The 27,121-nt window shown below is 33.1% G+C and overlaps 4 protein-coding genes across 14 annotated transcripts; 2 read left to right on the top strand and 2 right to left on the bottom strand.

Moving 5' to 3' along the window:
- Positions 1-110: 110 nt before the first annotated feature.
- LOC108181107 (neoverrucotoxin subunit alpha) lies at positions 111-12,702 on the bottom strand. 6 transcript variants are annotated; one of them, XM_087304646.1, is made up of 6 exons: positions 11,677-12,702; positions 8,127-8,453; positions 7,901-8,032; positions 7,627-7,740; positions 7,097-7,141; positions 918-1,888 (listed from the first exon to the last, which is right to left on the bottom strand). In XM_087304646.1, exons 2-5 carry the CDS (start codon positions 8,182-8,184, stop codon positions 7,134-7,136), a joined length of 312 nt encoding a protein of 103 aa, XP_087160772.1. In that variant the 5' UTR covers positions 8,185-8,453; positions 11,677-12,702; the 3' UTR covers positions 918-1,888; positions 7,097-7,133. The 6 variants fall into 6 exon arrangements, with proteins under 6 accessions (XP_087160768.1, XP_087160767.1, XP_087160772.1 ...); XM_087304644.1 differs by lacking the exons at positions 918-1,888; positions 11,677-12,702 and adding exons at positions 10,174-10,266; positions 10,386-10,412 and having other exon boundaries at positions 4,910-7,141; positions 7,901-8,038; XM_087304642.1 differs by lacking the exons at positions 7,097-7,141; positions 11,677-12,702 and adding an exon at positions 10,591-10,661 and having other exon boundaries at positions 111-1,888; positions 7,901-8,038.
- Positions 1,844-5,623, top strand: LOC141380222 (uncharacterized). The gene is made up of 5 exons (XM_087304647.1): positions 1,844-2,123; positions 2,200-2,532; positions 2,647-2,742; positions 2,883-2,935; positions 4,237-5,623. The coding sequence occupies exons 1-5, from the start codon at positions 2,099-2,101 to the stop codon at positions 4,360-4,362; spliced, it is 633 nt and encodes a 210-aa protein (XP_087160773.1). The 5' UTR covers positions 1,844-2,098; the 3' UTR covers positions 4,363-5,623.
- si:dkey-103k4.2 lies at positions 12,040-26,748 on the bottom strand. 5 transcript variants are annotated; one of them, XM_087304636.1, is made up of 7 exons: positions 26,211-26,748; positions 26,002-26,094; positions 23,969-24,295; positions 23,742-23,879; positions 23,467-23,580; positions 22,891-22,941; positions 13,810-14,579 (listed from the first exon to the last, which is right to left on the bottom strand). In XM_087304636.1, the coding sequence occupies exons 6-7, from the start codon at positions 22,925-22,927 to the stop codon at positions 13,933-13,935; spliced, it is 684 nt and encodes a 227-aa protein (XP_087160762.1). In that variant the 5' UTR covers positions 22,928-22,941; positions 23,467-23,580; positions 23,742-23,879; positions 23,969-24,295; positions 26,002-26,094; positions 26,211-26,748; the 3' UTR covers positions 13,810-13,932. The 5 variants fall into 5 exon arrangements, with proteins under 5 accessions (XP_087160760.1, XP_087160762.1, XP_087160759.1 ...); XM_087304634.1 differs by lacking the exons at positions 22,891-22,941; positions 26,211-26,748 and adding an exon at positions 12,040-13,301 and having other exon boundaries at positions 14,068-14,579; positions 26,002-26,182; XM_087304633.1 differs by lacking the exons at positions 22,891-22,941; positions 26,211-26,748 and having other exon boundaries at positions 26,002-26,182.
- Positions 17,034-21,305, top strand: LOC141380219 (uncharacterized). Of its 2 annotated transcripts, none has more exons than XM_087304655.1 (5): positions 17,034-18,102; positions 18,180-18,512; positions 18,614-18,727; positions 18,868-18,920; positions 20,113-21,305. In XM_087304655.1, the coding sequence occupies exons 1-5, from the start codon at positions 18,078-18,080 to the stop codon at positions 20,236-20,238; spliced, it is 651 nt and encodes a 216-aa protein (XP_087160781.1). In that variant the 5' UTR covers positions 17,034-18,077; the 3' UTR covers positions 20,239-21,305. The 2 variants fall into 2 exon arrangements, with proteins under 2 accessions (XP_087160781.1, XP_087160782.1); XM_087304656.1 differs by having other exon boundaries at positions 17,285-18,102; positions 18,632-18,727.
- Positions 26,749-27,121: the final 373 nt, after the last annotated feature.

The raw sequence follows: 27,121 nt of genomic DNA, 5'->3' as shown, positions 1-27,121 counted from the left end.
ATGGTTTAAGTGCATTTGTAAAATATAAATCATTTTATTAAAATGCATACTTTCAGAAATATTTTGGATCACTTGCACTACACCTAACCACTTAAATAAGCAGCACGAAAAAAAGTCATAAGTATTTATTGCAAAACCATATAAAAAACGATACAATCAAGTCGTGTTGCATTTCAAGTCCTGCAAGGTTACAGATACCATCCCATCTCTAATCTCAACTGTCCAAATACTTTTGAGAGTCACTCTATATTTTGTAGTGTACAGAAATTATTCACTCTGTTGTTTAGCCCTTTCACAAGTTCTAAATACTCCCGCTGCCCCTCCTGGGTGAGCTTTTTTTATTGTGACTGTTATTTAGAAAGTTATTTAAGCTTATCAGGTGACACACCACAGCCCCAATGGGTTACGTCTATATGGTGTTTTGCTTCCCCTTACTGTAAGCACTGACAAACATGCGAACTATATTGTGAATTATCTGATATTTCAATTACCATATATATTATCATATTATTTGATATATGAAGGATTATGAGTGTTTAAATCAGGGGTGCCCAAACTCGGTTCTGGAAAGCTGGTGTCCTGCCAAGTTTAGCCCCAGCCCCATCGAATACACCTGGGCTAGTTTATCAAGCTGTAAAGCTGTGGTCACACCGTTTAAGCTTGCGAAATTCTGTAGTACGGCGCTGCGAAAAGGAGTGAGATTAAACAAGATGATTAGATATTAAAAAAGGTCAGAGCTCACGAAGCTTAAACTTTTCAATGCAGAGAACTGCAAAACTTGCGTTTCCGCTCTGATGCATTTGCGTGCATATGAATGGAAGTCTATGGGGAGAAAAGTGCAGTGTGACCACAGCTTTACACAGCTTTCTAGAAACATCCTTGCAGGTGTGTTGAGGCAAGTTGGCGCTAAAATCTGCAGGACATCGGCCCTCCAGGATCAATTTTGGACACTCCTGGTTTAGACTATGCTGCAGGGGAGATTAGAGCTGCTGGATTTACAACACGTTTATTCATCATTTTCCTCCGAAACAAATAAAAGTGGCTGTTTAACTGGGAGAGAAATAGAGTAAATGTTGGAGTAATATAAACAGTGTGTCTCTAATGTGAATAAAGCACATTGTGCAGTTATATTTAAAAATAATGATTATTGTCACCTCTTTAGTCACCAGCATGTATTTGCTAGTAGTCATGTGTATTTGAATGTCTGAAACCTAAAAACCTGAAAACACTGATAAATTGTGATTTATGACCAGCACCGCACATCTTTTTCTATGCCTCAGCTTAAATGAGATTTAAATTTTAGCAGGTTATGATGTACGTTTTAATCACATGGGTGTGATTGTACATGTGAAAGAGTTAAGATCACACAGAGTCACTGACTCTGTATAAAGCACAAATCCAGCATAGAGGGGTTCAGTAAATTTGGTTTTGAACGTGTACAAGTGATTAAGTGTGTTTTCATCAGGGACGCTGAAGAAGGACAAAATGCCAGCCGGCTCGTCTAGAAACACCCCACATCTGTTATAGGGAATTGTTGGGAGAGGAATATAAACCCCCATGTTATCATGCCAGGCAATCAGTTTCTCTCCAATAAAGCAGCTCAGAATCCAGGACTTGTCATTGGCTCCGAAACGACAATCAAGACTTTCTCCTTTCCTGCCGATTCCTCCATAGGACACCACCATGTCACCCAGTCCTTTCCACTCGGCCTCCCAGTAGCAGCGTCCAGACAGACGCTCTTTACACAGAATCTGTGGGAGGCCGGTAAATCTGTCTGGGTGATCAGGATAAATCATCGGCTCTGAGTTACGCACCAATGTTTTGTTGTCCTCTGCAACTGAGAGCATTTCAAGTGCAGTATTTGGATCAAGAGTGATATTAAACGCATCTACGAACAAGAATGAGGAACATTAATAGGAGCACAAATACACAGTTAAATAAAAAAAGCATGTCTGATGAACGGAAGTTATTTCAGTGCAGTGAGTTGAGCTCTAATGTTGACCGCTCTCTTGAGGTTTCATTTGAAACTCTTGTGTTTCCGTTCACAATAAGTGATTTGCATGATCTCAGTGTTCAAGACATTCATCAAGATTAGACGATGAGGATCACACAGCTCCACGTCTGTGAGTTTATGACTTTATATTTGATTAAATGGGTCTAGTTTAGATGTTTAATAAATGTGTTTTATTTCTCTCACAGGCCTGTTCATGTGGTTTGATGCCACAAAGAGTTTAACAAATATAGCAGTAACTTTAGGAGCTGATGTGAATATAAGCTGTGATCTTGATATAAAGGAGATTTATTGGTACAGACAGAAATGTCCAGATCCTCCAGTGTGGATTTTACGCACTTATGATAGAACATATAAAGAAGCACAATATGAAAACAGCATCTTAAAACACAAATACTCAGTGAAAACTAACAGCATTCTGTTCATCAGAAATATCAGCACTGATGAATTAGCAGTTTATTATTGTGTCAAAACTAGTGAACCACAAAAATTCAGCAACGGCACCAGAATCGACTTAACCGGTGAGTTATTTTCATGTGTTCAGTGTTGTCATTTAACAACATTTACCATACTACGATGTTGTGATTGTTTTGTTTAAGATTTAATATTTGGATATTTACAGACTTTGACTTCAGAATCAGACGACGCTTCACAAAACCAGAAATCATGGAGAAATTTGATCATCATCACATCTGTCCTGGTTTGCGCTTTAGCCGTCATTGCAGCTATTGGTGTGTATTGGATATTGGATAATAATTAACTTTTTACCTTATTTTTACTGTAAATCTATAAACATTTAATAATCTGTTCCTGTTTAAACTTACATTTGTTTAATAAGTCTTAGTGATTTTTATTTTGATCCTATTTAAAGGTTTGGTCATAAGATGTGCTGATAAAAAATGTAATGAAGTGAAAGAGCAACAGGTGAGAATTACATTTGATACACAGAAACCTTTCAAACATCATCTCACACCTTCAGTGCTGTTTTTATTATATTAGAAGTACTTGAGTTGCAGATATTCTGTGATGCATTTCGGGATTTAAAATTATCTGTTGTTTGAAAAAACATCATTTACAGTTGAGGTCAGAATTATTAGCCCCCCTGAACTATTACCTTCGTTTATTTTTTTCCACGTTTCTGTTTAATAGAGATCAGATTTTTTCAACACATTTCTAAACATAATAGTTTTATTAACTAATTTATTTTGATTTATTTTATCTTTGCCATGGTGACAGTACATAATATTTGACTAGATATTTTTCAAGACACTTCTATACAACTTAAAGTGACATTTAAAGGCTTAACTTAGGGTAATTAGGCAAGTAATTGTATAACATTGGTTTGTCCTGTAGATTATCAAGAACAAATATAGCTTATGTGGTCTAATAATTTTGTCCCTAAAAGGGTGTTTAAAAAAATGTAAAACTGGTTTTATTCTAGCCAAAATTAAACAAATAAGATTTTTTTTCCAGAAGAAAAAATATTATCAGACACACTGTGAAAATGTCCTTGCTCTGATAAACATAATTTGGGAAATATAAAAAAAAAATAATAATAAATTTGAAGGGGGCTAATAATTCTGACTTCAACTGTATATATAGCTTAAAGGGGCTAATAATTTTGACTTAAAAATGTTTTTTTTTATTTTTATTTATTTAAACTGCTTTTCTTCTAGTCGAAATAACAAATCAACCTTTCTCCAAAATCTGAAAATATATTATCAGACCAACTGTGAAACATTCCTTGCTCTGTTAAACATCATTTGGGAAAAATTTAAAAAAGAAAAAAATTAAAGGGGGGCTAATAATTCTGACTCCAACTGTATATAAAACTGCACATCATTATTTTGCCAAATACGATGCGATCCTGGGTTAACATCTACGTTGATCCTGGAACATAATTTTTGTTCAAAAATGTGATCAATACCTATTCTCTACCCCTAAGCCCAACTATAAATGTAAATTATTTCCAAAATTGGAAGGGAATAATAGTTGGCAAACAATCGTGTATGTAGAAGTGCATAACTGTAAGCCTAAACTTAAACTAGACAACAAACGTATCCCTTAACTCTGATTGGCTGATTGGAATGTTGTTCCAGGATCAACATAGATGTTATTCTAAGTTCTATGGTGAAATCAGGTTGGTGTGTAAAATTACAGTTGAACATGAACATATGTTGTCTTTTATGGTCATTAAATCTGATCCACATAATTTGTTCTTTCAGTTTGTTGAAACTGTTTTGTTGAAGCATCTCAGCGGAAGCAGATCTTGTCAGAGCGAGTGCATCTTCACTCTTCTGCAGTCAAATACAGATGCAGAAACAGAACACGAGAGAGTCAGAGAAGTTTAAAGCACGCTCTTGTAAAGAAATAATTTCACTTGTGCATTTAAAACACGGTGCCTTGTATAAAATGTTTGAATTTAAGTAGAAAAAAATAACAGAGATGAACCTATACAAATGCCAAAGCTGAATTGTTTAATGTAATGTTTTGGTAACATTTTAAGCTTAAGTAACAATTCTCACTACTACAAGCTTATTATACATATATTATACATATTAAACAATTAATGTAAATACAGGAGTTCCACAAGAAAGCATTTTATCACCTTAACTTTTTTTTCTTTACCCAAATGAACTTAAGTTATTGAAATATAACTTAAATTATTTAAATATGCAGATGATATGGCACTTGTTGGCCGGTTGACTAAAACAGGAACAAAGGGAGATACCCTGTACTATAGTTATAAAAAAAATTGCATCAAAACTGGTGTAAAATAAGTTCAGTGGAGATACATTTAAATAAAACCAAGGAGATGGTGTTTACCAGAAATAAAGTAGTTCTTCCTTGAGGATTGAAACCTTTTGTCCTTGAAGGACATGAAATAGAGACAGTTTAACAATATTTTAAATATTTAGGAATTTTATTGATGGTAATTTGACATTTGCTGGAAATGTAGAATGTATAAAAAAAAGCTTATTAGGAGATTACAACAATTTGACATGAGTCAAGATATTCTGGAGATTAATAGGGTTGAATTTGGTTGAAGGAGTTGTAAGTTTTAACATGATTGCATGGTAAGGACTGTTGCCAATTAAAGTAAAGCAAAAACTGTCAAGTAGTAAAAAATTCCCAGTGCAATTGTCGGCAAAGCATAAAGACAACTAAATGAACTGTAAAAAAAAAATAATGAGAATTAAACAGAAAGCACACATCATTACTGAATCATTATTGAATCTTTTGCCTTCAAAAAGACATTTTAGGCAACCTCACTTAATTTTTTTTTTATGTCATTAGTGCCGACTGCTATTAGAATTTTAAATACTGTGTTTTAAGTATGAATAGGGTTTTAACTGAGTTTTTAATGTGATATATGTGATGATATTGAATGCATTTGTGTTGCCTGTTTTTCTGTGATATTTGAATAATATGAACGCTGATGTGGTTGCGTGGTGAAGCAAAGATAAATTTCAAATTGTGGACAATAAAGAAAGTATTAAATATTGGCAGTTTATTAGTATTTATAAAGTACAATATTAATCTACATAACTAATCCTACCCAATACCTAAACCCAACTACCTTATTATTAATAAGCAGCAAATTAGCAGTTCCTGTTTTAGTTTTCAATCCACTTTTATTTTGATTTTATTTATGGATTCAGATTAATTTATTCTATCACTACTTCTATATGTACAAAATCATTTATTTCTTTGCTTAAAGCCTCTAAACACCCTTCATTGATGTTGCGGTTTATTAACAGACACCCTGCAGTGCTGCTATTTCCATCTGAGGTTTAGATGAATGTGAGAACTGCAAGACATAAACGTATGAAGGGTGCACTGGTTTACGGTCAAACCTTTACTCTAGACAAAGGCAAACATATTTTGCTTTTGCTTTAGTGCTTCAGTTGAGTTTAACCACATGGTCTTGGTGTTTTTTTTTTCCTTGTCTTTTATAAGTCAAGATTTTTTTATAGTTAATGTATTTACTGACATGAACTAAAAATGATTGATAATTGTGCAACATTTATTAATCATAGTTCAAAAGTTTTCCAAAGTTGTGCTTTTTAAAGTCAGATATTATGCGGCTGTCTTGAATACTATATATTCTGAAATAACAACTGCTGAAACTGATAAACACAGTACTTAGAATAATCTCGAGCATCAGTGAATATGGGCACATCCATATTTATATGATCATCATACTGCTGTTTTTTTAATGTTTGTCACCATAATGTGAATTAATAATTCACAGGTTAGTGTATATGCTCCATTCAGCCTTTTTTATTTCTGTCAGCATTGTCAGAATTAATTAACTATTATGGCTCATAACAATGTTTTGTCTATTTTTTATGTTTTGTGTCAAGTAGCTTTTTAAAAAGTGGTATGAAATACATCCAGGTGATTATGTCCACAGAATAAAATGTTTTATTCTTATTCAACAGCAGCCGATAAGCCTGTATTGCTTTATTCTGCGATAACTATCCACCTGGACATATTTTATCCCTTACCCTTTTGCGCGGCAAGTTAACACAGACTAAATATGAATGGCTTTATGTGTTGCCTTACATCAACAAATATACTGTGATAATACTGTAAAACATACTGTGATAAATGGATTCTTCATTGTTGGTTCATATTTGTAAATCATCATAAGACATTAATGAAATAAATATGAAATCTTAATAAAAGCTTAGTTTTTAAACAAGAAATGTACTTTATCCAATTAATGTTCATTACCATCACATATTTTATGCTGTGTGCAATTACTAACTCAATTAACAACTGCAGCTCAATATGAATAAAATAAAACATATCAGTGTAGTTAGGTTTGAGTAGTCAAAATATTCTTAACTGTGTCTTTCTTGCAGTTAATAATGATGGAAATGTTTGAGCCATAAAGAGCTAGTAATGAAACCTACTTTCTAATCAATTCATTGGTGTAAAAAGAGAGACTTTTTTTTCCTCCAACATTAATTTTACACTGTCAAACAATACATTCTTCCAATAACACACAATTTAAACTGATTGATATCGTGAGAAAGTTCTATATAGCCATACATCAATGCTGTTCACTTACTGTACCAAATATTTTTTAAAAGTTCAAAGCTCAACATGTCTGTCAGCACACTACAAGAAAAGATGAGGAAAACAATTCAAATGTCAGTGCACTTGAACTCAAAGGCACTTAATTTAATCAAAACAATGCTTTAAAAAAATAAAGGATATTCAAGCCAAGAATAATATATATAAACATAAAACAATAAATACATTTCTACCAATCCACAAAACCTTGCTTATTAAAAGTGCTCTACAATTGTTTAACCAAATATTTGTTCATTTATATTTATTTAGATGCTTTTATCCAAAAGCGACTAACAAATGAAGATAAAAACGCAGCATAATTGACTTAATACTGTAACGTACATGTAAACGCACTATATAAACAATACGTTTTGTTTATAAGAAGATTTCTGGTGCATATGGAGCAAAAAAGAGGGTTTTTTTTAATTGTTAATAATTTTATCATAATTTTTATCATTATAATTGCCATATGAACAGGCTTTGGTGTATATAAACAGAAATTAAATGAATTGTGATTTCAAATCATTTACCGGATTTGTTTAAATCTTGAGGCTGATATGTAACTTGAGTCAGCAGTATATCAGCAGCATGAATGTGTTTTTCCAGCCCCTCTGTTTTTCCAGCAGCAAAAACTAAAGATGAAACTGTAAATTCATATAAGAATTATTAATATGCATAAAAAATCAATGACATATTTAATGACAAAATCTTGCCTTTTGTAAAAGATTATCACATATACTACTACTTGGATATTTCTATGCTGACTCCTAATATCCTAATTAAATATTTATATAAATTACTCACCAATCAGCACAATGAGCAGACAGCCACACATCAGAGCAGATATAAAGCCAATAATCTGCCATTGTGCTTGATTCTGATCCATAAACACCTCTGCTGTATGATTGAGACACTCATCTAATTCAGTTAGTTGACCTGGTTCTGTGAATAAAGTGTTTAAAAAGTGAAATCAGTACCAATTTTAACAGTAAACATTAGCTTTCATCACTGAAGAACTGAATGGACTCACCGGTTGTGATGTATAATCTGGTGCTGCTGCTGAATTGTGGAGGTGTGCGTGTGCTCATACAGTAATAAAGTCCTAATTCATCAGCAGTAAGGTTGTTAATAACCAGACGATGTTTAAACTGCACTGAATATTTGATTCTGAATGATTTATTCAAGTATAAAGACGATGCTGGTGTTGAGAATGATCGCAGAATCACTGTTGGAGGATCTGGAGTTTTCTGTAAGATCCAATAAACGTCATTTTCATCAAGATCACAGTTTATGGTCACATTTGATCCCAGAGCAGTTAGTAGATCTGCCACTCCTGCTTGACAACAGATCAATACATCTATCAAAAAAGGAGAAGCAAAATGAGCATCATAATTAAGATTAGAGATGAGAGAATAGTTTAAACATTTCCACAGATCCCATAAGCAAAACTCAGTTTTATTATGTTTTCATACGTTTGATGATCATTTCCATTATAAATTAGAATTTTGACAAAACTTTTGAAATATATTGTTTATAATAATACATTTCATTTAAATGCTTCATAATTTCATACATTTAGTGTTTGTTTAAAATGGGACAAATCTGTAATTACTTTAATCTTTAGTTTATTTAATAGTTTAGACAGTTCTTTCATGCTTCGCTAAGAAGAAGATAACTTCAGTGGTGCGAACTGAAAACATTGTAAAACTGTGACCCGCTACTTCATCTATTTTGCAGAGCTGGGCCAATAAATGATATTATATTGAATTGCACTAAAATATATGTCAATAACAATGATGTCAATAACAAAAGCTCTGGACTTTTTTACTCTACTTTTTGGCCACAGAAAATGTATCCGTCAAAAACATTTTATCCTCTAATTTTTGTGGCTTCAGTCACTGTTGGGATACTCTTTGAAATCTGGAAGAGTTTCCAACTTATATCGAAATATATTTTTATTGTTAAATATGGAAAATAATTATCAGGATTGCATTTATTGCCAAATCGCCTATGTGACATTAGATATTTTCTTCTGTGTGCCTATATGTAATTTTGGCAACACTTTACAATAACAGTACATGAATAATGATATGTTAACTAAACATTACTTTATTATGAATTAATGATGAGTTAAGGTATGCACTAATCATGAATTAACTTTAACTACAACATGAGTCACATGAGTTCATATGTAAATAACAACTACCTTAATTACTTGTTAGTACATGTTGTTAATAAATGTATTTAAGTTTAAGCTAAATGTAACCAACATGAACTCATGAGCTGTTAATGTATAGTTATGTAATGACTACTTGGAGGGGCACATCACTATTAACTCATTTTTAACTACTCATAAACTCCTGTTCATGTTGATGTTGACAGAACACTTTTCTATTGTTCTTCAGTGTAAACTCACTAGTTGGACGTGCATAAGGAGTGTATGAGTAGTTAAGAATGGGTTAATGATGATGTGCCCCTCCAAGTAAAGTCACAATATAATTATACATTAACATATCATGAGTTTATCATGGTTAAATTAAGCATAAAGTAATGCGGTAATTAATACATTAATTAACAAACAATCCTAAGACGTAGGTAGCTGTCATTCACACATGAACTCATGTGACATGTTGTAGTTAATTCATGATTAGTGCATACCTTAACTCATCATGAATTCATAATAAACTAATGTTTAGTTTACATATTAATACATCACTATTCATGTACTGTTATTGTAAAGTGTTACTGTAATTTCTTCATTCATTCATGTTGTTTTGAACTGTGCTGCGTGCTGTCAAAAGCCCTCATGAAAATCACTGTCAAACTGTCAAAATTATTTTTTAAATGCAATCAAATGTAATATATAATTAATTTTACTTTGAACATTTTAATTTTATTGACAGATTATTTTCATTTGGGTAAACCTTTTTATTTTTTGTCATTACATTTTAAGATGATACGTCACATATTGAGATTTAAATAAATGTAAACTAAAATAAATATATTGTACACAATCACGTACAACATGTGGATTACAGTCAAATATTACAATATATTGATAATGTAATTTAACTTACAGAGCTGAAGCTGAAAACTCCTCATGTCGCATAGAGTAAAAAGCTACACAAAGTCAATTCCCGCCAAAAGTTCAGATTAGATTGACTGAAGCACTAAAGCAAAATAATATGAATCTTAGACTCACAACACTCACTATGAATACTAAAAACGTCAACTCCGAATTTGATCCTGATATGTGATGAACTCAATACAAAATTTATTATTTACTTACTCGGTCATTCCGCCGCCATCTTGTGGTGAAGCAAACTTACAGCATTTTGGTAACCATTTAAATAATACGGTAATTTGATCTCACTCACATTGGCAATAATTTTTTTCAAGAAAATTTTGATTATTTACATTTTCAAGACACAATAATCAAAAAACAAACTCGCCTGTAGCGAGTGATGCAGATCTACTGTTGTGTTTCCACTCACAGATGTTTAAATGATCTCAGTGTTCCAGATTCATCAGGTTCAGACCATAAAGATCTCAAAGCTTCTAATCTGTGAGTTTCTTATAAACATTTGATTATATGGGTTTTGTTTTAATTTCATACCTCAATAAATGTGTTTCTCTCGCAGGTCTGTTGTGGTTTAAAGCCACTGAGTCTACAAACTTAGCAGTAACATTAGGAGCTGATGTTATTATAATGTGATCTTGATATAAAGGAGATTTACTGGTAAAGAAAGAAATCTCCAGATCCTTCAGTGTTGATCTTGTGCACTTTTAACAGCATATATGAAGGAGGACATATTATTGTGTCAAAACTAGTGAACCACAAAAAGTGCATTTTCACTCTTCTGCGGTCAAAAACATAGCTGACTGATGCTGTTTATCATTAGTTTTCAAGAGACCATATAAAAGGAAATTGTTTCTGGTTTTGGTTTTTTCGCTTCAGCTGAGTTTAACCACACAATGTAGCATGTGACTTTCTAGACAAAAACAAGTTGCACAATTGCAAAAATACTATTCAATTGTTTTATATTCCTCTCTGAAAACTTTAAAATATTAAATCAGTTCTAGTTATGACCTTGGCATTAAATCTGAAATAATTGTGTATGTTTTGTTACTTATACACTGCTGTAAATTATCCGTATTTGAGGAGCAACATAGGCCAATAAAACCTTCAGTTTACTACAGTATTTATTAGTTTATCAGTTGACGAGTACTTAATACTACAACACGCTGTAGCATCTATTATTGAAGTGTTGCAAATAACATATAGTATAATATAATTTACTATAGCATGGTTTTAAAAACACCATCACCATCATTTTTATGATAAATTACTATAGTATTTATTTGTGTGTAAACACAGAAACAAAAAAGAGAGACTGTCACAATGCCAAATGCAAAAATCTAGCTTGTAGTTGATTATTTTCACTATATTTTATCAAAGCAAAACAGTTTTGGACAAAATGAAGACATTTTTTACTTGTAGAGCTATAGGCTTAGATAATCATTATATTTTTAACATAAATGGCAGCTTGTTCTTGATTAACAGATGCAAAACTGCTTGCTGAAAGCTGTGAGTTTGTGGCAAGATGATGAAACAAAAGGCGACTTTTTGAGTGGTGTTGTTGACTTCTGGATTGCTGAGAATGGGCAAAAACATATTTAAAATAAAATTAGAAATGTAAGTTCTTTAGTAATTATTGTGTCAATATGGTGCAAGTTCTAGTTACCAGCATAAAACTATAGGTGGTAGTAATAGATTCTTTTTACTCAAATGCATGTTTGAGGCCGTACTTCTTTACTTTACCATCACATGGTTTAAGTGTATTCGTAAAATATAAATTATTTTATAAAAATGCATACTTTCAGAAAAATTTTGGGTCACTTGCACTACACCTAACCACTTAAATAAGCAGCAGGCAAAAAAGTGGAGTCATGAGTATTTATTGCAAAACCATATAAAAAACGATACAATCAAGTCATGTTGCATTTCAAGTCCTGTGAGGTTACAGGTACCATCCCATCTCTAATCTCAACTATCCAAATACTTTTGAGAGTCACTCTATATTTTGTAGTGTACAGAAATTATTCACTCTGTTGTTTAGCCCTTTCACAAATTCTAAATACTCCCGCTGCCCCTCCTGGGTGAGCTTTTTTTATTGTGACTGTTATTTAGAAAGTTATTTTAAGCTTATCAGGTGACACACCACAGCCCCAATGGGTTACGTCTATATGGTGTTTTGCTTCCCCTTACTGTAAGCACTGACAAACATGCAAACTATATTGTGAATTATCTGATATTCCAATTATCATATATATTATCATATTATTTGATATATGAAGGATTATGAGTGTTTAAATCAGGGGTGACAAGCTCGGTTCTGGAAAGCTGGTGTCCTGCCAAGTTTAGCCCCAGCCCCAATCGAACACACCTGGCTTATCAAGCTGTAAAGCTGTGGTCACACAGTTTAAGCTTGCGAAATTCTGTAGTACGGCGCTGCGAAAAGGGGTGAGATTAAACAAGATGATTAGACATTAAAAAAGGTCAGAGTTCACCAAGCTTAAACTTTTCAATGCACCAACTTGGGTTTCCAGTCTGATGCATTTGCGTGCATATGAATGGAAGTCTATGGGGAGAAAAGTGCAGTGTGACCACAGCTTTACACAGCTTTCTAGAAACATCCTTGCAGGTGTGTTGAGACAAGCTGGCGCTAAAATCTGCAGGACATCGGCCCTCCAGGATCAATTTTGGACACTCCTGGTTTAGACTATGCTGCAGGGGAGATTAGAGCTGCTGGATTTACAACACGTTTATTCATCATTTTCCTCCAAAACATATAAAAGTGTCTGTTTAACTGGGAGAGAAATAGAGTAAATGTTGGAGTAATATAAACAGTGTGTCTCTAATGTGAATAAAGCACATCGTGCAGTTATTTAAAAATAATGATTATTGTCACCTCTATAGTCACCAGCGTGTATTTGCTAGTAGTCATGTGTATTTGAATGTCTGAAACCTAAAATAAATGTTGTTTGTTTGAAAACACTGATAAATTGTGATTTATGACCAGCACTGCACATCTTTTTCTATGCCTCAGCTTAAATGAGATTTAAATTTTAGCAGGTTATGATGACCGTTTTAATCACATGGGTGTGATTGTACATGTGAAAGAGTTAAGATCACACAGAGTCACTAGCCCCTTTCACACAGTGATACCGGTAAATTTCTGGAAAATTTCCGCAACGACTTTACCGGTATATTCAAAAAAGCGCTGTTCACACAGGCGAGGACGTTACGGAAATTTTCCGGAAAAGAGCATTCACACATCCATTCCAAAATACCGGTAAATTCTGACATCATTCACCACAAATGAGCTTTAAACGGCTACGCTTGAATTTGTAAACATTTGACTAAATTACAAACTCTGTGGATGATCAATATTGTGAACAACTTTCGCAGGATCACTTTCTCATGTCGAGATGTTCATAATATGTGCGTGTGCAGGCGCTCATAGGCGCACGCAAAGCTTGAAGGTAAACAATTAACGGCTTATCATGAGCATCTCATCAATGTTTATTTACACAGTTGGCATCAAGAAGAACATATAAACGTGATCTGACTAACTTCTAGCAGCTAAATGGGTCTGGAAAAATATTCAAAGGCTTTTATCCTCACAAACCGCGCGGACGTAAATGCGTCTGACTGTTGTGATTGGCTAAAGCAGACGTCTCACGTCAGCACGTTCTAGACGTGCACGCGCTTATTACGGGAATCTTCCTTCTGCATTCACACAGCGCAGCATTCCGGCAAATTGCCGGTAATGTTACAACTTCTCTTTCCAGAAAATAGCCAGAACGAAATTACCGGTATTTTCAAAAAGGACCTGTTCACACATACAACCTTTCCAGAAAATTGCCGGCAATTTTCCGGAAAGGTCTGTATGTGTGAAAGGGGCTACTGACTCTGTATAAAGCACAAATCCAGCATAGAGGGGTTCAGTAAATTTGGTTTTGAACGTGTACAAGTGATTAAGTGTGTTTTCATCAGGGACACTGAAGACGGACAAAATGCCGGCCGGCTCATCCAGAAACACTCCAATTCTGTTATAGGGAGTTGTTGGGAGAGGAATATAAACCCCCATGTTATCATGCCAGGCAATCAGTTTCTCTCCAATAAAGCAGCTCAGAATCCAGGACTTGTCATTGGCTCCGAAACGACAATCAAGACTTTCTCCTTTCCTGCCGATTCCTCCATAAGACACCACCATGTCACCCAGTCCTTTCCACTCGGCCTCCCAGTAGCAGCGTCCAGACAGACGCTCTTTACACAGAATCTGTGGGAGGCCAGTAAATCTGTCTGGGTGATCAGGATAAATCATTGGCTCTGAGTTACGCACCAATGTTTTGTTGTCCTCTGCAACTGAGAGCATTTCATGTGCAGTATTTGGATCAAGAGTGATATTACACGCATCTACGAACAAGAATAAGGAACATTAATAGGAGCACAAATACACAGTTAAATATAAACACAACACTTTCATTTTTGCTCCCATTTTCAAGAGGTCAATTCAAAGATTTTTTTCTATGTACGCAAAAAGCCCTATTTCTCTCAAATATAGTTCACACATTTATATAAATCAGTAGTCCATTGTTAGTTCATGTTAACTCATGGTGCATTAACTAATGTTATCAAGCATGGACTTGGATGTTAATAATGCATTAGTAAATGTTCAATTATGATTAATAAATGCTGTACATGTGTTCTTCATGATTGGTTCATGTTAGTAAATGCATTAACTAATGAACCTTATTGTAAAGTGTTACCAAACTTTTAATTACAGATACATGTTGAGCCCTGGATCTTTTGGTTCAGTAAAGTATCCTAAGAAATAATACTAACAATTGTTAATAAATATTGATGATAACAACAATTAGAAGAATATTAATAATAATAATAATAATAATAATAATTCATCATTATTATCATTAATGTTTTAGAATAGCAAACCCGTACATTCAAACGATTTCTGAAGGATCATGTGACTGGAGTGATGATTTTTAAACTTCAGCTTTTGATATCACAGGTATAAATTACATTTTAAAATTCATCCAAATATACGATTATTTTAATTTAAATAAAAAATACTGATTTTAAATTAAATTAACGCAGGCTCGGTGAGCAGAAGTGACTTTTTAAAAACGTTAAAGGTCTTACTTTTGATTGGCAAAAATATTAAGTGGAATAATTGAAAACCCATATTAATTCGTACAATAATGAATACTGTGTGTTGATTAATACGATTGACACTGACTAAGAGTTGTTTCTCTACAAAAGACCTTCTTCACACTTTATTTTGATGGGTCGTTTGTTGAATATAAGTTACATTGCATCTACATGCCAACTAATTCTCATTAGATTATAAGTAGACTGTTAGGTTTAGGGTAAGGGTTAGTGTAGGTCAAGAACTCCTTTTCATCCCTGGAGTTTCAAGCCTCAGACCGACCCACCTCAGTTCACGACTGACTATATTAAAATAAGGTAATTTCCAAATCAGTTTCTAATGACACCGTCACGTCTTTTTTTTTTTTTTTTTTTTTGTGAAAACAGCTGCTTTAGAACTTCAAATGTTCAACAACCCAAACAGTATAATATGTCTTAACAATAAATATGAAAAAAAAAAAAATTACTTAGATGAGGATCGAACCCGGTTCAGCGACTTCATAATCTAGTGTGCTACCCACTTGACCACAACAGCAATACATTGAATAGTTACTCATCTGAATTATATCATCATTAACCTGCAGGCTGTGAGAAAATATAGATAAAAAGAGCAGAGCTGCGGTAAAATAATGAATAAAAAGGCTGTGGTCAAGTAAATAAATAAAAAAATTTTAAAAGTGTGACTGCTGAGAGCAACAGATTCTGGAGCTAGGGGACACCGGCCCTCGCGGCCAAAAAACAGACCGGCCCACCGGGAATTCTCCCAGTCCCCTATCCGGGCCTGGTGTAGGTTGACATGTATTTACAAAGTTTCTTATAGCCAGTTAAATGTCTGTTGAAGGAGCAGTATCAACACATACTAAGCAGATGGGGTACTAAGTGGGAATAGAGCACAGCCAGGAACTATGTTTCTAACTACAGCTCCAGAGCTGTTGTTGCGAGTCCTCAAGTTTGCGATGCAGTTTGCGAATGTTCATTGGAGCGACGGATTTGGGAAACAGCAAATCAACAAACTATGTTTGTAATGAAGTAACTTGCGACCTTAGTTGGCTAACGATTTTGGGAAACGCACCCCAGGTTGGGTAGGTGGAGCATTCCTATTATGCAGAGCTACAGAAATGTCTATAGATGCTGTATTCTGCATGCCAGGCCAGTAGGTAGACTTTGAACAGAAACATCACAGGTACACACACAGCCCAACATGTAGCTACTGCATTTCATTGCCTTGTACTTGTACATGTAAAATGACAATAAAGTTGAATGTAACCTAATCTAATGAAGCCTAATCTAATGATCGGTCAATCAATCAGTCAGTCAGAGGCCTTTGGAGAACAGCAGTTGCGAATGGTACTCGCAAGAAATTTTGAGATATGAGAAAGCCTATATTGCGACCTCTGGTGGATTCGCAAAATCAAAAACTTAAAAAAAAACTTTCCTCCTGGGATGTATTTCATGCTGTCCAGAAATGTATGCAGGGGCATGTATCAATAATGAGCCTGGTTTGTTTATTTCCCTGTCAGTCATCATCAATCTATTGATCTACAAAATGTATTCACACTGTCAAATTAGAAAATTTCTAGTATTAAATATTTCTTTAAACAATGACAATTTAATAAAAAAATAAATAAATGTATTTTATTTCTAAAATATTATGTTTTATTGTGTGTAGCTTAATTGCAGCAAAATAATCTTTATATCGTTTTCAGACAACACTCAATATAGGGCCTACTAACACTATGCCATTTGTACCGTGCCCAGGCCCGTTTCCCGGATCGTTTAAGAAATGTGAGTGCGCTGAATTGGGCTCAAGCACGGTTCACTTGGCCGGCCCTAGCCCGGTTGGAAAAGGTGTGCCTGAGCGTGGTTCACTTGGGCTTTGGCACGGTACGCTTGTGTGTGAGTGCAAAACGCGCCAAAGCCCGAAACTGAAAGCGAGACGAGACTTTTAAGGGATTGTTTCATATGTATTTATTAATTATTCTTACTGTTCAGTGAACACAAACTGCCGTAGTTTATTAAAGACGAGAACTCCTCACAGCACGACAGCTGCGCGGCTTCAGCAGACCTCATTCCTACAGCACGAGAGCTTAATGATTATGATTGCCAAAAGTGGCGGATCTGTTCGGCGAAATATCTGACTGCGTGTCACTGCATCCCTAAGGACTGTTTGGCAAAATATTTGACTGCATGTCACACGACTGAAACGATATAACTAGAGAAATCTCCATTGTGCTGCTGAGTGAGAGAGCGCTTCTCACTGAACAGCGCAGCAGCGATGACGTAAGCGTGCCCAGGCCCATTTGTGGTGTGAGTGCGGGCCGTCGGGGGAGACGGGAGGGGGGACAATCGTGCTTTGGCCCGGTTCGAAGCAACTGTACCTAGTGTGAGTACAGCCATAGACAGTATAAATGTCAACTACACGTTTAATCCAGAGTATGCGATGAACTGTCCACATAGTGTGTTCAAGTCAGACTCTTGGTGAAATTTAATTTCCAGCCACTGGAGGGTGCAATACTTTAACTGCATGTTACAATGTTTTGACTCCACTGACACTTGCATTTATTTTTCATTTCTAAAAAATTTAAAATCAGGTCATTAAAAAAAACATGTCTGATGAACGGAAGTTATTTCAGTGCAGTGAGTTGAGCTCTAATGTTGACCGCTCTCTTGAGGTTTCATTTGAAACTCTTGTGTTTCCGTTCACAATAAGGGATTTGCATGATCTCAGTGTTTCATCAAGATTAGACGATGAGGATCACACAGCTCCACATCTGTGAGTTTATGACTTCATATTTGATTAAATGGGTCTAGTTTAGATGTTTTAATAAATGTGTTTTATTTCTCTCACAGGTCTGTTCATGTGGTTTGATGCCACAAAAAGTTTAACAAATATAGCAGTAACTTTAGGAGCTGATGTTATTATAACCTGTGCTCTTGATATAAAGGAAATTTACTGGTACAGACAGAAATTTCCAGATCCTCCAGTGTGGATTTTACGCACTTATGATAGAACATATGAAAAAGTACAATATGAAAACAGCATCTTAAAACACAAATACTCAGTGAAAACTAACAGCATTCTGTTCATCGGAAATGTCAGCACTGATGAATTAGCAGTTTATTATTGTGTCAAAACTAGTGAACCACAAAAATTCAGCAACGGCACCAGAATCAACTTAACCGGTGAGTTATTTTCATGTGTTCAGTGTTGTCATTTAACAACATTTACCATACTACGATGTTGTGATTGTTTTGTTTAAGATTTAATATTTGGATATTTATAGACATGTCTTTGACTTCAGAATCAGACGATGCTTCACAAAACCAGAAATCATGGAGAAATATGATCATCATCCCATCTGTCCTGGTTGGCGCTTTATCCGTCATTGCAGCTATTGGTGTGTATTGGATATTGGATAATAAATTAACTTTTTACCTTATTTTTACTGTAAATCTATAAACATTTACTAATCTGTTCCTGTTTGAACTTAATTTGTTTAATAAGTCTTAGTGATTTTTATTTTGATCCTGTTTTAAGGTTTGGTCATAAGATGTGCTGATAAAACATGTAATGAAGTGAAAGAGCAACAGGTGAGAATTACATTTGATACATAGAAACCTTTTAAACATCATCTCACACCTTCAGTGCTGTTTTTATTATATTAGTAGTACTTGAGTTGCAGCTATTCTGTGATGCATTTTGGGATTTAAAAAGATCTGGAACCCCCCACCCTCTAAATATAGGGGTTATTTATAAATATAGTTATTTATAATTTATAAATAAATAAATAAATAATTTATTCAGATTTATTTTATCTTTGCCATGGTGACAGTACATTATATTTGACTAGATATTTTTCAAGACACTTCTATACAACTTAAAGTGACATTTAAAGGATTAACTTAGGGTAATTAGGCAAGTAATTGTGTAACATTGGTTTGTCCTGTAGATTATCAAGAACAAATATAGCTTATGGGGGCTAATAATTTTGTCCCTAAAAGGGTGTTTAAAAAAATTTTAAAACTGCTTTTATTCTAGCCAAAATTAAACAAATTAGATTTTTTTCCAGAAGAAAAAATATTATCAGACACACTGTGAAAATGTCCTTGCTCTGATAAACATAATTTGGGAAATATTAAAAAAAAAAATTTTTTTTAATAAATAAATAAATAATTCGAAGGGGGCTAATTATTCTGACTTCAATTGTATATATAGCTTAAAGGGGCTAATAATTTTGAATTTAAAATGTTTTTTTTTTTTTTTATTAAAACTGCTTTTCTTCTAGTCGAAATAACAAATCAGACTTTCTCCAGAAGAAAATATATTATCAGACCAACTGTGAAACATTCCTTGCTCTGTTAAACATCATTTGGGAAAAATTTAAAAAAGAAAAAAAAATTTAAAAATACGATGCAATTCTGGGTTAACATCTACGTTGATCCTGGAACATAATTTTTGTTCAAAAATGTGATCAATATCTATTCTCTACCCCTAAACCCAACTATAAATGTAAATTATTTCTAAAATTGGAAGGGAATAATAGTTGGCTAACAATCGTGTATGTAGAAGTGCATAAACATAACTGTAAGCCTAAACTTAAACTAGACAATAAACGTATCCCTTAACTCTGATTGGCTGATTGGAATGTTGTTCCAGGATCAACATAGATGTTATTCTAAGTTCTATGGTGAAATCAGGTTGGTGTGTAAAATTACAGTTGAACATGAACATATGTTGTCTTTTATGGTCATTAAATCTGATCCATGTAATTTGTTCTTTCAGTTTGTTGAAACTGTTTTGTTGAAGCATCTCAGTGGAAGCAGATCTTGTCAAAGCGAGTGCATCTTCACTCTTCTGCAGTCAAATACAAATGCGGAAACAGAACACGAGAGAGTCAGAGAAGTTTAAAGACACGCTCTTGTAAATAAATCATTTCACTTGTGCATTTAAAACACGGTGCCTTGTATAAAATGTTTGAATTTGAGTAGAAAAAAATAAAAGAGATGAACTTATACAAATGCCAAATTTAATGTTTTGGTAACATTTTAAGCTTAAGTAATAATTCTCACTACTACAAGCTTATTATACGTATATTATACATATTAAACAATTATTGTAAATACAGGAGTTCCACAAAAAAAAACATTTTATCACCTTAACTTTTTTCTTTACACAAATGAACTTAAGTTATTAAAATATAACTTAAATTATTGAAATATGCAGATGATATGGCACTTGTTGGCCGGTTGACTAAAACAGGAACAAAGGGAGATACCCTGTACTATAGTTATAAAAAAATTGCATCAAAACTGGTGTAAAATGAGTTCAGTGGAGATACATTTGAATAAAACCAAGGAGATGGTATTTACCAGAAATAAAGTAGTTCTTACTTGAGGATTGAAACCTTTTGTCCTTGAAGGACATTAAATAGAGACAGTTTAACAATATTTTAAATATTTAGGAATTTTATTGATGGTAATTTGACATTTGCTGGAAATGTAGAATGTATAAAAAAGCTTATTAGGAGATTACAACAATTTGACATGAGTCAAGATATTCTGGAGATTAATTAGGTTGAATTTGGTTGAAGAAGTTGTGAGTTTTAACATGATTGCATGGTAAGGACTGTTGCCAATTAAAGAAAAACAAAAACTGTCAAGTAGTAAAAAATTCCCAGTGCAATTGTAGGCAAAGCATAAAGAAAACTAAATGAACTGTAAAAAAATAATGAGAATTAAACAGAAAGCACACATTATTATTGAATCATTATTGAATGACTGCCATTAGAATTTTAAATACTGAGTTTTAAGTATGAATAGGGTTTTAATTGAGTTTTTAATGTGATATATGTGATGATATTGAATGCATTTGTGTTGCCTGTTTTTCTGTGATATTTGAATAATATGAACGCTGATGTGGTTGTGTGGTGAAGCAAAGATAAATTTCAAATTGTGGACAATAAAGAAAGTATTAAATATTGGCAGTTTATTAGTATTTATAAAGTACAATATTAATCTACATAACTAATCCCACCCAATACCTAAACCCAACTACCTTACTATTAATAAGCAGCAAATTAGCAGTTCCTGTTTTAGTTTTCAATCCACTTTTATTTTGATTTTATTTATGGATTCAGATTAATTTATTCTATCACTACTTCTATATGTACAAAATCATTTATTTCTTTGCTTAAAGCCTCTAAACACCCTTCATTGATGTTGCGGTTTATTAACAGACACCCTGCAGTGCTGCTATTTCCATCTGAGGTTTAGATGAATGTGAGAACTGCGAGACATAAACGTATGAAGGGTGCACTGGTTTACGGTCAAACCTTTACTCTAGACAAAGGTGAACTTATTTTGCTTTTGCTTTAGTGCTTCAGTTGAGTTTAACCACATAGTCTTGGTGTTTTTTTTTTTCCTTTGTCTTTTATAAGTCAAGATTTTTTTATAGTTAATGTATTTACTGACATGAACTAAATATGATTGATAATTGTGCAACATTTATTAATCATAGTTCAAAAGTTTTCCAAAGTTGTGCTTTTTAAAGTCAGATATTATGCGGCTGTCTTGAATACGATATATTCTGAAATAACAACTGCTGAAACTGACAACACAGTACTTAGAATATTCTCGACCATCAGTGAATATGGGCACATCCATATTTATATGATTGTCATACTGCTGTTTTTAATGTTTGGCACCATTATGTGAATTAATAATTCACAGGTTAGTGTATATGCTTCATTCAGCCTTTTTTATTTCTGTCAGCATTGCATTTAATTAAAGAATTAATTAACTATTATGGCTCATAACAATGTTTTGTGTCTATATTTTATGTTTTGTGTCAAGTAGCCTTTTAAAAAGTGGTATGAAATACATCCAGGTGATTATGTCCACAGAATAAAATGTTTCATTCTTATTCAACAGCAGCCGATAAGCATGTATTGCTTTATTCTGCGATAACTATCCACCTGGACATATTTTATCCCTTACCCTTTTGCACTGCAAGTTAACACAGACTAAATATGAATGGCTTTATGTGTTGCCTTACATCAACAAATATACTGTGATAATACTGTAAAACATACTGTGATAAATGGATTCTTCATTGTTGGTTCATATTTATAAATCATCATAAGACATTAATGAAATAAATATGAAATCTTAATAAAAGCTTAATTTCAAACAAGAAATGTACTTTATCCAATTCATGTTCATTACCATCACATATTTTATGCTGTGTGCAATTACTGACTCAATTAACAACTGCAGCTCAATATGAATAAAATAAAACATATCAGTGTAGTTAGGTTTGAGTAGTCAAAATCTTCTTAACAGTGTCTTTCTTGCAGTTAATAATGATGGAAATGTTTGAGCCATAAAGAGCAAGTAATAAAACCTACTTTCTAATCAATTTATTGTTGTAAAAAGAGAGACTTTTTACTCCAACATTAATTTTACACTATCAAACAATACGTTCTTCCAATAACACACAATTTAAACTGATTGATATCGTGAGAAAGTTCTATATAGCCATACATCAATGCTGTTCACTTACTGTACCAAATATTTTTCAAAAGTTCAAAGCTCAACATGTCTTGTCAGCACACTACAAGAAAAGATGAGGAAAACAATTCAAATGTCAGTGCACTTGAACTAAAAGGACCTTAAGTTAATCAAAACAATGCTTTAAAAAAATAAAGGATATTCAAGCCAAGAATAATATATGTAACATAAATAAAACAATAAATACATTTCTACCAATCCACAAAACCTTGCTTATTAAAAGCGCTCTACAATTGTTTAACCAAATTTTAAGCTCTTTAATTCTAGTAATGTTGACATTTTATATTTGTTCATTTATATTTATTTAGATGCTTTTATCCAAAAGCGACTAACAAATGAGGATAAAAACGCAGCATAATTGACTTAATACTGTAACGTACATGTAAACGCACTATATAAACAATACGTTTTGTTTATAAGAAGATTTCTGGTGCATATGGAGCAGAAAAGAGGGTTTTATTTAATTGTGAATTATTATATCATAATTTTTGTCATTATAATTGCCATATGAACAGGCTTTGGTGTATATAAACAGAAATTAAATGAATTGTGATTTCAAATCATTTACCGGATTTGTTTAAATCTTGAGGCTGATATGTAACTTGAGTCCGCAGTATATCAGCAGCATGAATGTGTTTTTCCAGCCCCTCTGTTTTTCCAGCAGCAAAAACTAAAGATGAAACTGTAAATTCATATAAGAATTATTAATATGCATAAAAAAATCTATGACATATTTAATGACAAAATCTTGTTTTTTGTAAAAGATTATCACATATACTACTACTTGGATATTTCTATGCTGACTCCTAATATCCTAATTAAATATTTATATAAATTACTCACCAATCAGCACAATGAGCAGACAGCCACACATCAGAGCAGATATGAAGCCAATAATCTGCCATTGTGTTTGATTCTGATCCATAAACACCTCTGCTGTACGATTGAGACACTCATCTAATTCAGTTAGTTGACCTGGTTCTGTGAATAAAGTGTTTAAAAAGTGAAACCAGTACCAATGTTAACAGTAAACATTAGCTTTTCATCACTGAAGAACTGAATGGACTCACCGGTTGTGATGTATAATCTGGTGCTGCTGCTGAATTGTGGAGGTGTGCGTGTGCTCATACAGTAATAAAGTCCTAATTCATCAGCAGTAAGGTTATTAATAACCAGACGATGTTTAAACTGCACTGAATATTTGATTCTGAATGATTTATTCAAGTATAAAGACGATGCTGGTGTTGAGAATGATCGCAGAATCACTGTTGGAGGATCTGGAGTTTTCTGTAAGATCCAATAAACGTCATTTTCATCAAGATCACAGTTTATGGTTACATTTGATCCCAGAGCAGTTAGTAGATCTGCCACTCCTGCTTGACAACAGATCAATACATCTATCAAAAAAAAAAAAGAGAAGCAAAATGAGCATCATAATTAAGATTAGAGATGAGAGTATAGTTTAAACATTTCCACAGATCCCATAAGCAAAACTCAGTTTTATTATGTTTTCATACATGTTTGATGATAATTTCCATAATAAATTAGAATTTTGACAAATTTTTTGAAATATGTGGTTTATAATAATATATTTCATTTAAATGCTTCATAACTTCATACATTTAGTGTTTGTTTAAAATGGGACAAATCTGTAATTACTTTAATCTTTAGTTTATTTAAGAGTTTAGACAGTTCTTTCATGCTTCGCTAAGAAGAAGATAACCAGTTGCAATTTTCAGTTGTGCGGACTAGAAACATTGTAAAACTGTGACCCGCTACTACACCTATTTTGTAGAGCTGGGCCAATAAACGATATTATATTGAATTGAACTAAAATATATGTCAATAAAAATGATGTCAATAACAAAAGCTCTGGACTTTTTAACTCTTTTTGGCCACCGAAAATGTATCCGTCAAAAACATTTTATCCTCTAACATGGCTTCAGTCACTGTTGGGATACTCTTTGAAATCTGGAAGCATTTCCAACTTATATCGAAATATATTTTTATTGTTAAATATGGAAAATAATTATCAGGATTGCATTTATTGCTAAATCGCCCATGTGACATTAGATATTTTCTTCTGTGTGCATATATGTAATTTCGGTAACACTTTACAATAACAGTACATGAATAATGATATGTTAACTAAACATTACTTTATTATGAATTAATGATGAGTTAAGGTATGCACTAATCATGAATTAACTTTAACTACAACAGGAGTCACATGTAAATAACAACTACCTTAATTACTTGTTAGTACATGTTGTTCATAAATGTATTAATTAACATTTAAGTTTAAGCTAAATGTAACCAACATGAACTCATGAGCTGTTAATGTAGTTATGTCATGACTACTTGGAGGGGCACATCACTATTAACTCATTCTTAACTACTCATAAACTCCTGTTCATGTTGATGTTGACAGAACACTTTTCTATTGTTCTTCAGTGTAAACTCACTAGTTGGACATGCATAAGGAGTTCATGAGTAAGAATGGGTTAATGATGATGTGCCCCTCCAAGTAAAGTCACAACATAATTATACATTAACATATCATGAGTTCATCATGGTTAAATTAAGCTTAAGCTAATGCGGTAATTAATACATTAATTAACAAACAATCATGTACTAACAAGTAGGTATCTGTTATTCACACATGAACTCATGTGACATATGTTGTAGTTTATTCATGATTAGTGCATACCTTAACTCATCATGAATTCATAATAAACTAATGTTTAGTTTACATATCAATACATCATTATTCATGTACTGTTATTGTAAAGTGTTACTGTAATTTCTTCATTCATTCATGTTGTTTTGAACTGTGCTGCGTGCTGCAATTAATTTAATTAATTCAAAATGCAATTAAATGTAATATATTATTAATTTTACTTTGAACATTTTAATTTTATTGACAGATTATTTTCATTTGGGTAAACCTTTTTATTTTTGTCATTACATTTTAAGATGATACACTGTCACATTTTTAGATTTAAATAAATGTAAACTAAAATAAATATATTGTACACAATCACGTACAACATGTGGATGACAGTCAAATATTACAATATATTGATAATGCAATTTAACTTACAGAGCTGAAGCTGAAAACTCCTCATGTCGCATAGAGTAAAAAACTACACAAAGTCAATTCCCGCCAGAAGTTCAGATTAGATTGACTGAAGCACTAAAGCAAAATAATATGAATCTTAGACTCACAACACTCACTATGAATACTAAAAGCGTCAACTCCGAATTTGATCCTGATATGTGATGAAAATACAAAATTTATTATTTACTTACTCGGTCATTCCGCCGCCATCTTGTGGTGAAGCAAACTTACAGCATTTTGGTAACAATTTAAATAATACGTTAATTTGATCTCACTCACATTGGCAATAATTTTTTTCAAGAAAATTTTGATTATTTACATTTTCAAGACACAATAATCAAAAAACAAACTCGCCTGTAGCGCGTGATGCAGATCTACTGTTGTGTTTCCACTCACAGAGAGATGTTTAAATCTCATTGTTCCAGACATTCATCAGGTTCAGACCATAAAGATCTCAAAGCTTCTAATCTGTGAGTTTCCTATAAACATTTGATTATATGGGTTTTGTTTTAATTTCATACCTCAATAAATGTGTTTCTCTCGCAGGTCTGAAAGAAAGAAATCTCCAGATCCTTCAGTGTTGATCTTGTGCACTTTTGACAGCATTTATGAAGGAGGACATATTATTGTGTCAAAACTAGTGAACCACAAAAAGTGCATTTTCACTCTTCTGCGGTCAAAAACATAGCTGACTGATGCTGTTTGTCATTAGTTTTCAAGAGACCATATAAAAGGAAATTGTTTCTGGTTTTGGTTTTATCGCTTCAGCTGAGTTTAACCACACAATATAGCATGTGACTTTCTAGACAAAAACAAGTTGCACAATTGCAAAAATACTATTAAATTGTTTTATATTCCTCTCTGAAAACTTTAAAATAGTAAAATCAGTTCTGGTTATCCTTGGCATTAAATCTGAAATAATTGTGTATGTTTTGTTGCTTATACACTGCTGTAAATTATCCGTATTTGATGAGCTACATAGGCCAATAAAACCTTCAGTTTACTACAGTATTTATTAGTTTATCAGTTGACGAGTACTTAATACTCCAGCATGCTGTAGCATCTATTATTGAAGTGTTGCAAATAACATATATATAATATA

The sequence above is a fragment of the Danio rerio genome, chromosome 22, assembly GCF_052040795.2.
Source record: "Danio rerio strain M-AB ecotype USA chromosome 22, GRCz13ab, whole genome shotgun sequence".
Taxonomy (NCBI): domain Eukaryota; kingdom Metazoa; phylum Chordata; class Actinopteri; order Cypriniformes; family Danionidae; genus Danio; species Danio rerio.
Note: the sequence above shows the minus strand (reverse complement) of the source record. Positions and strands in the feature narration are given on the sequence as shown.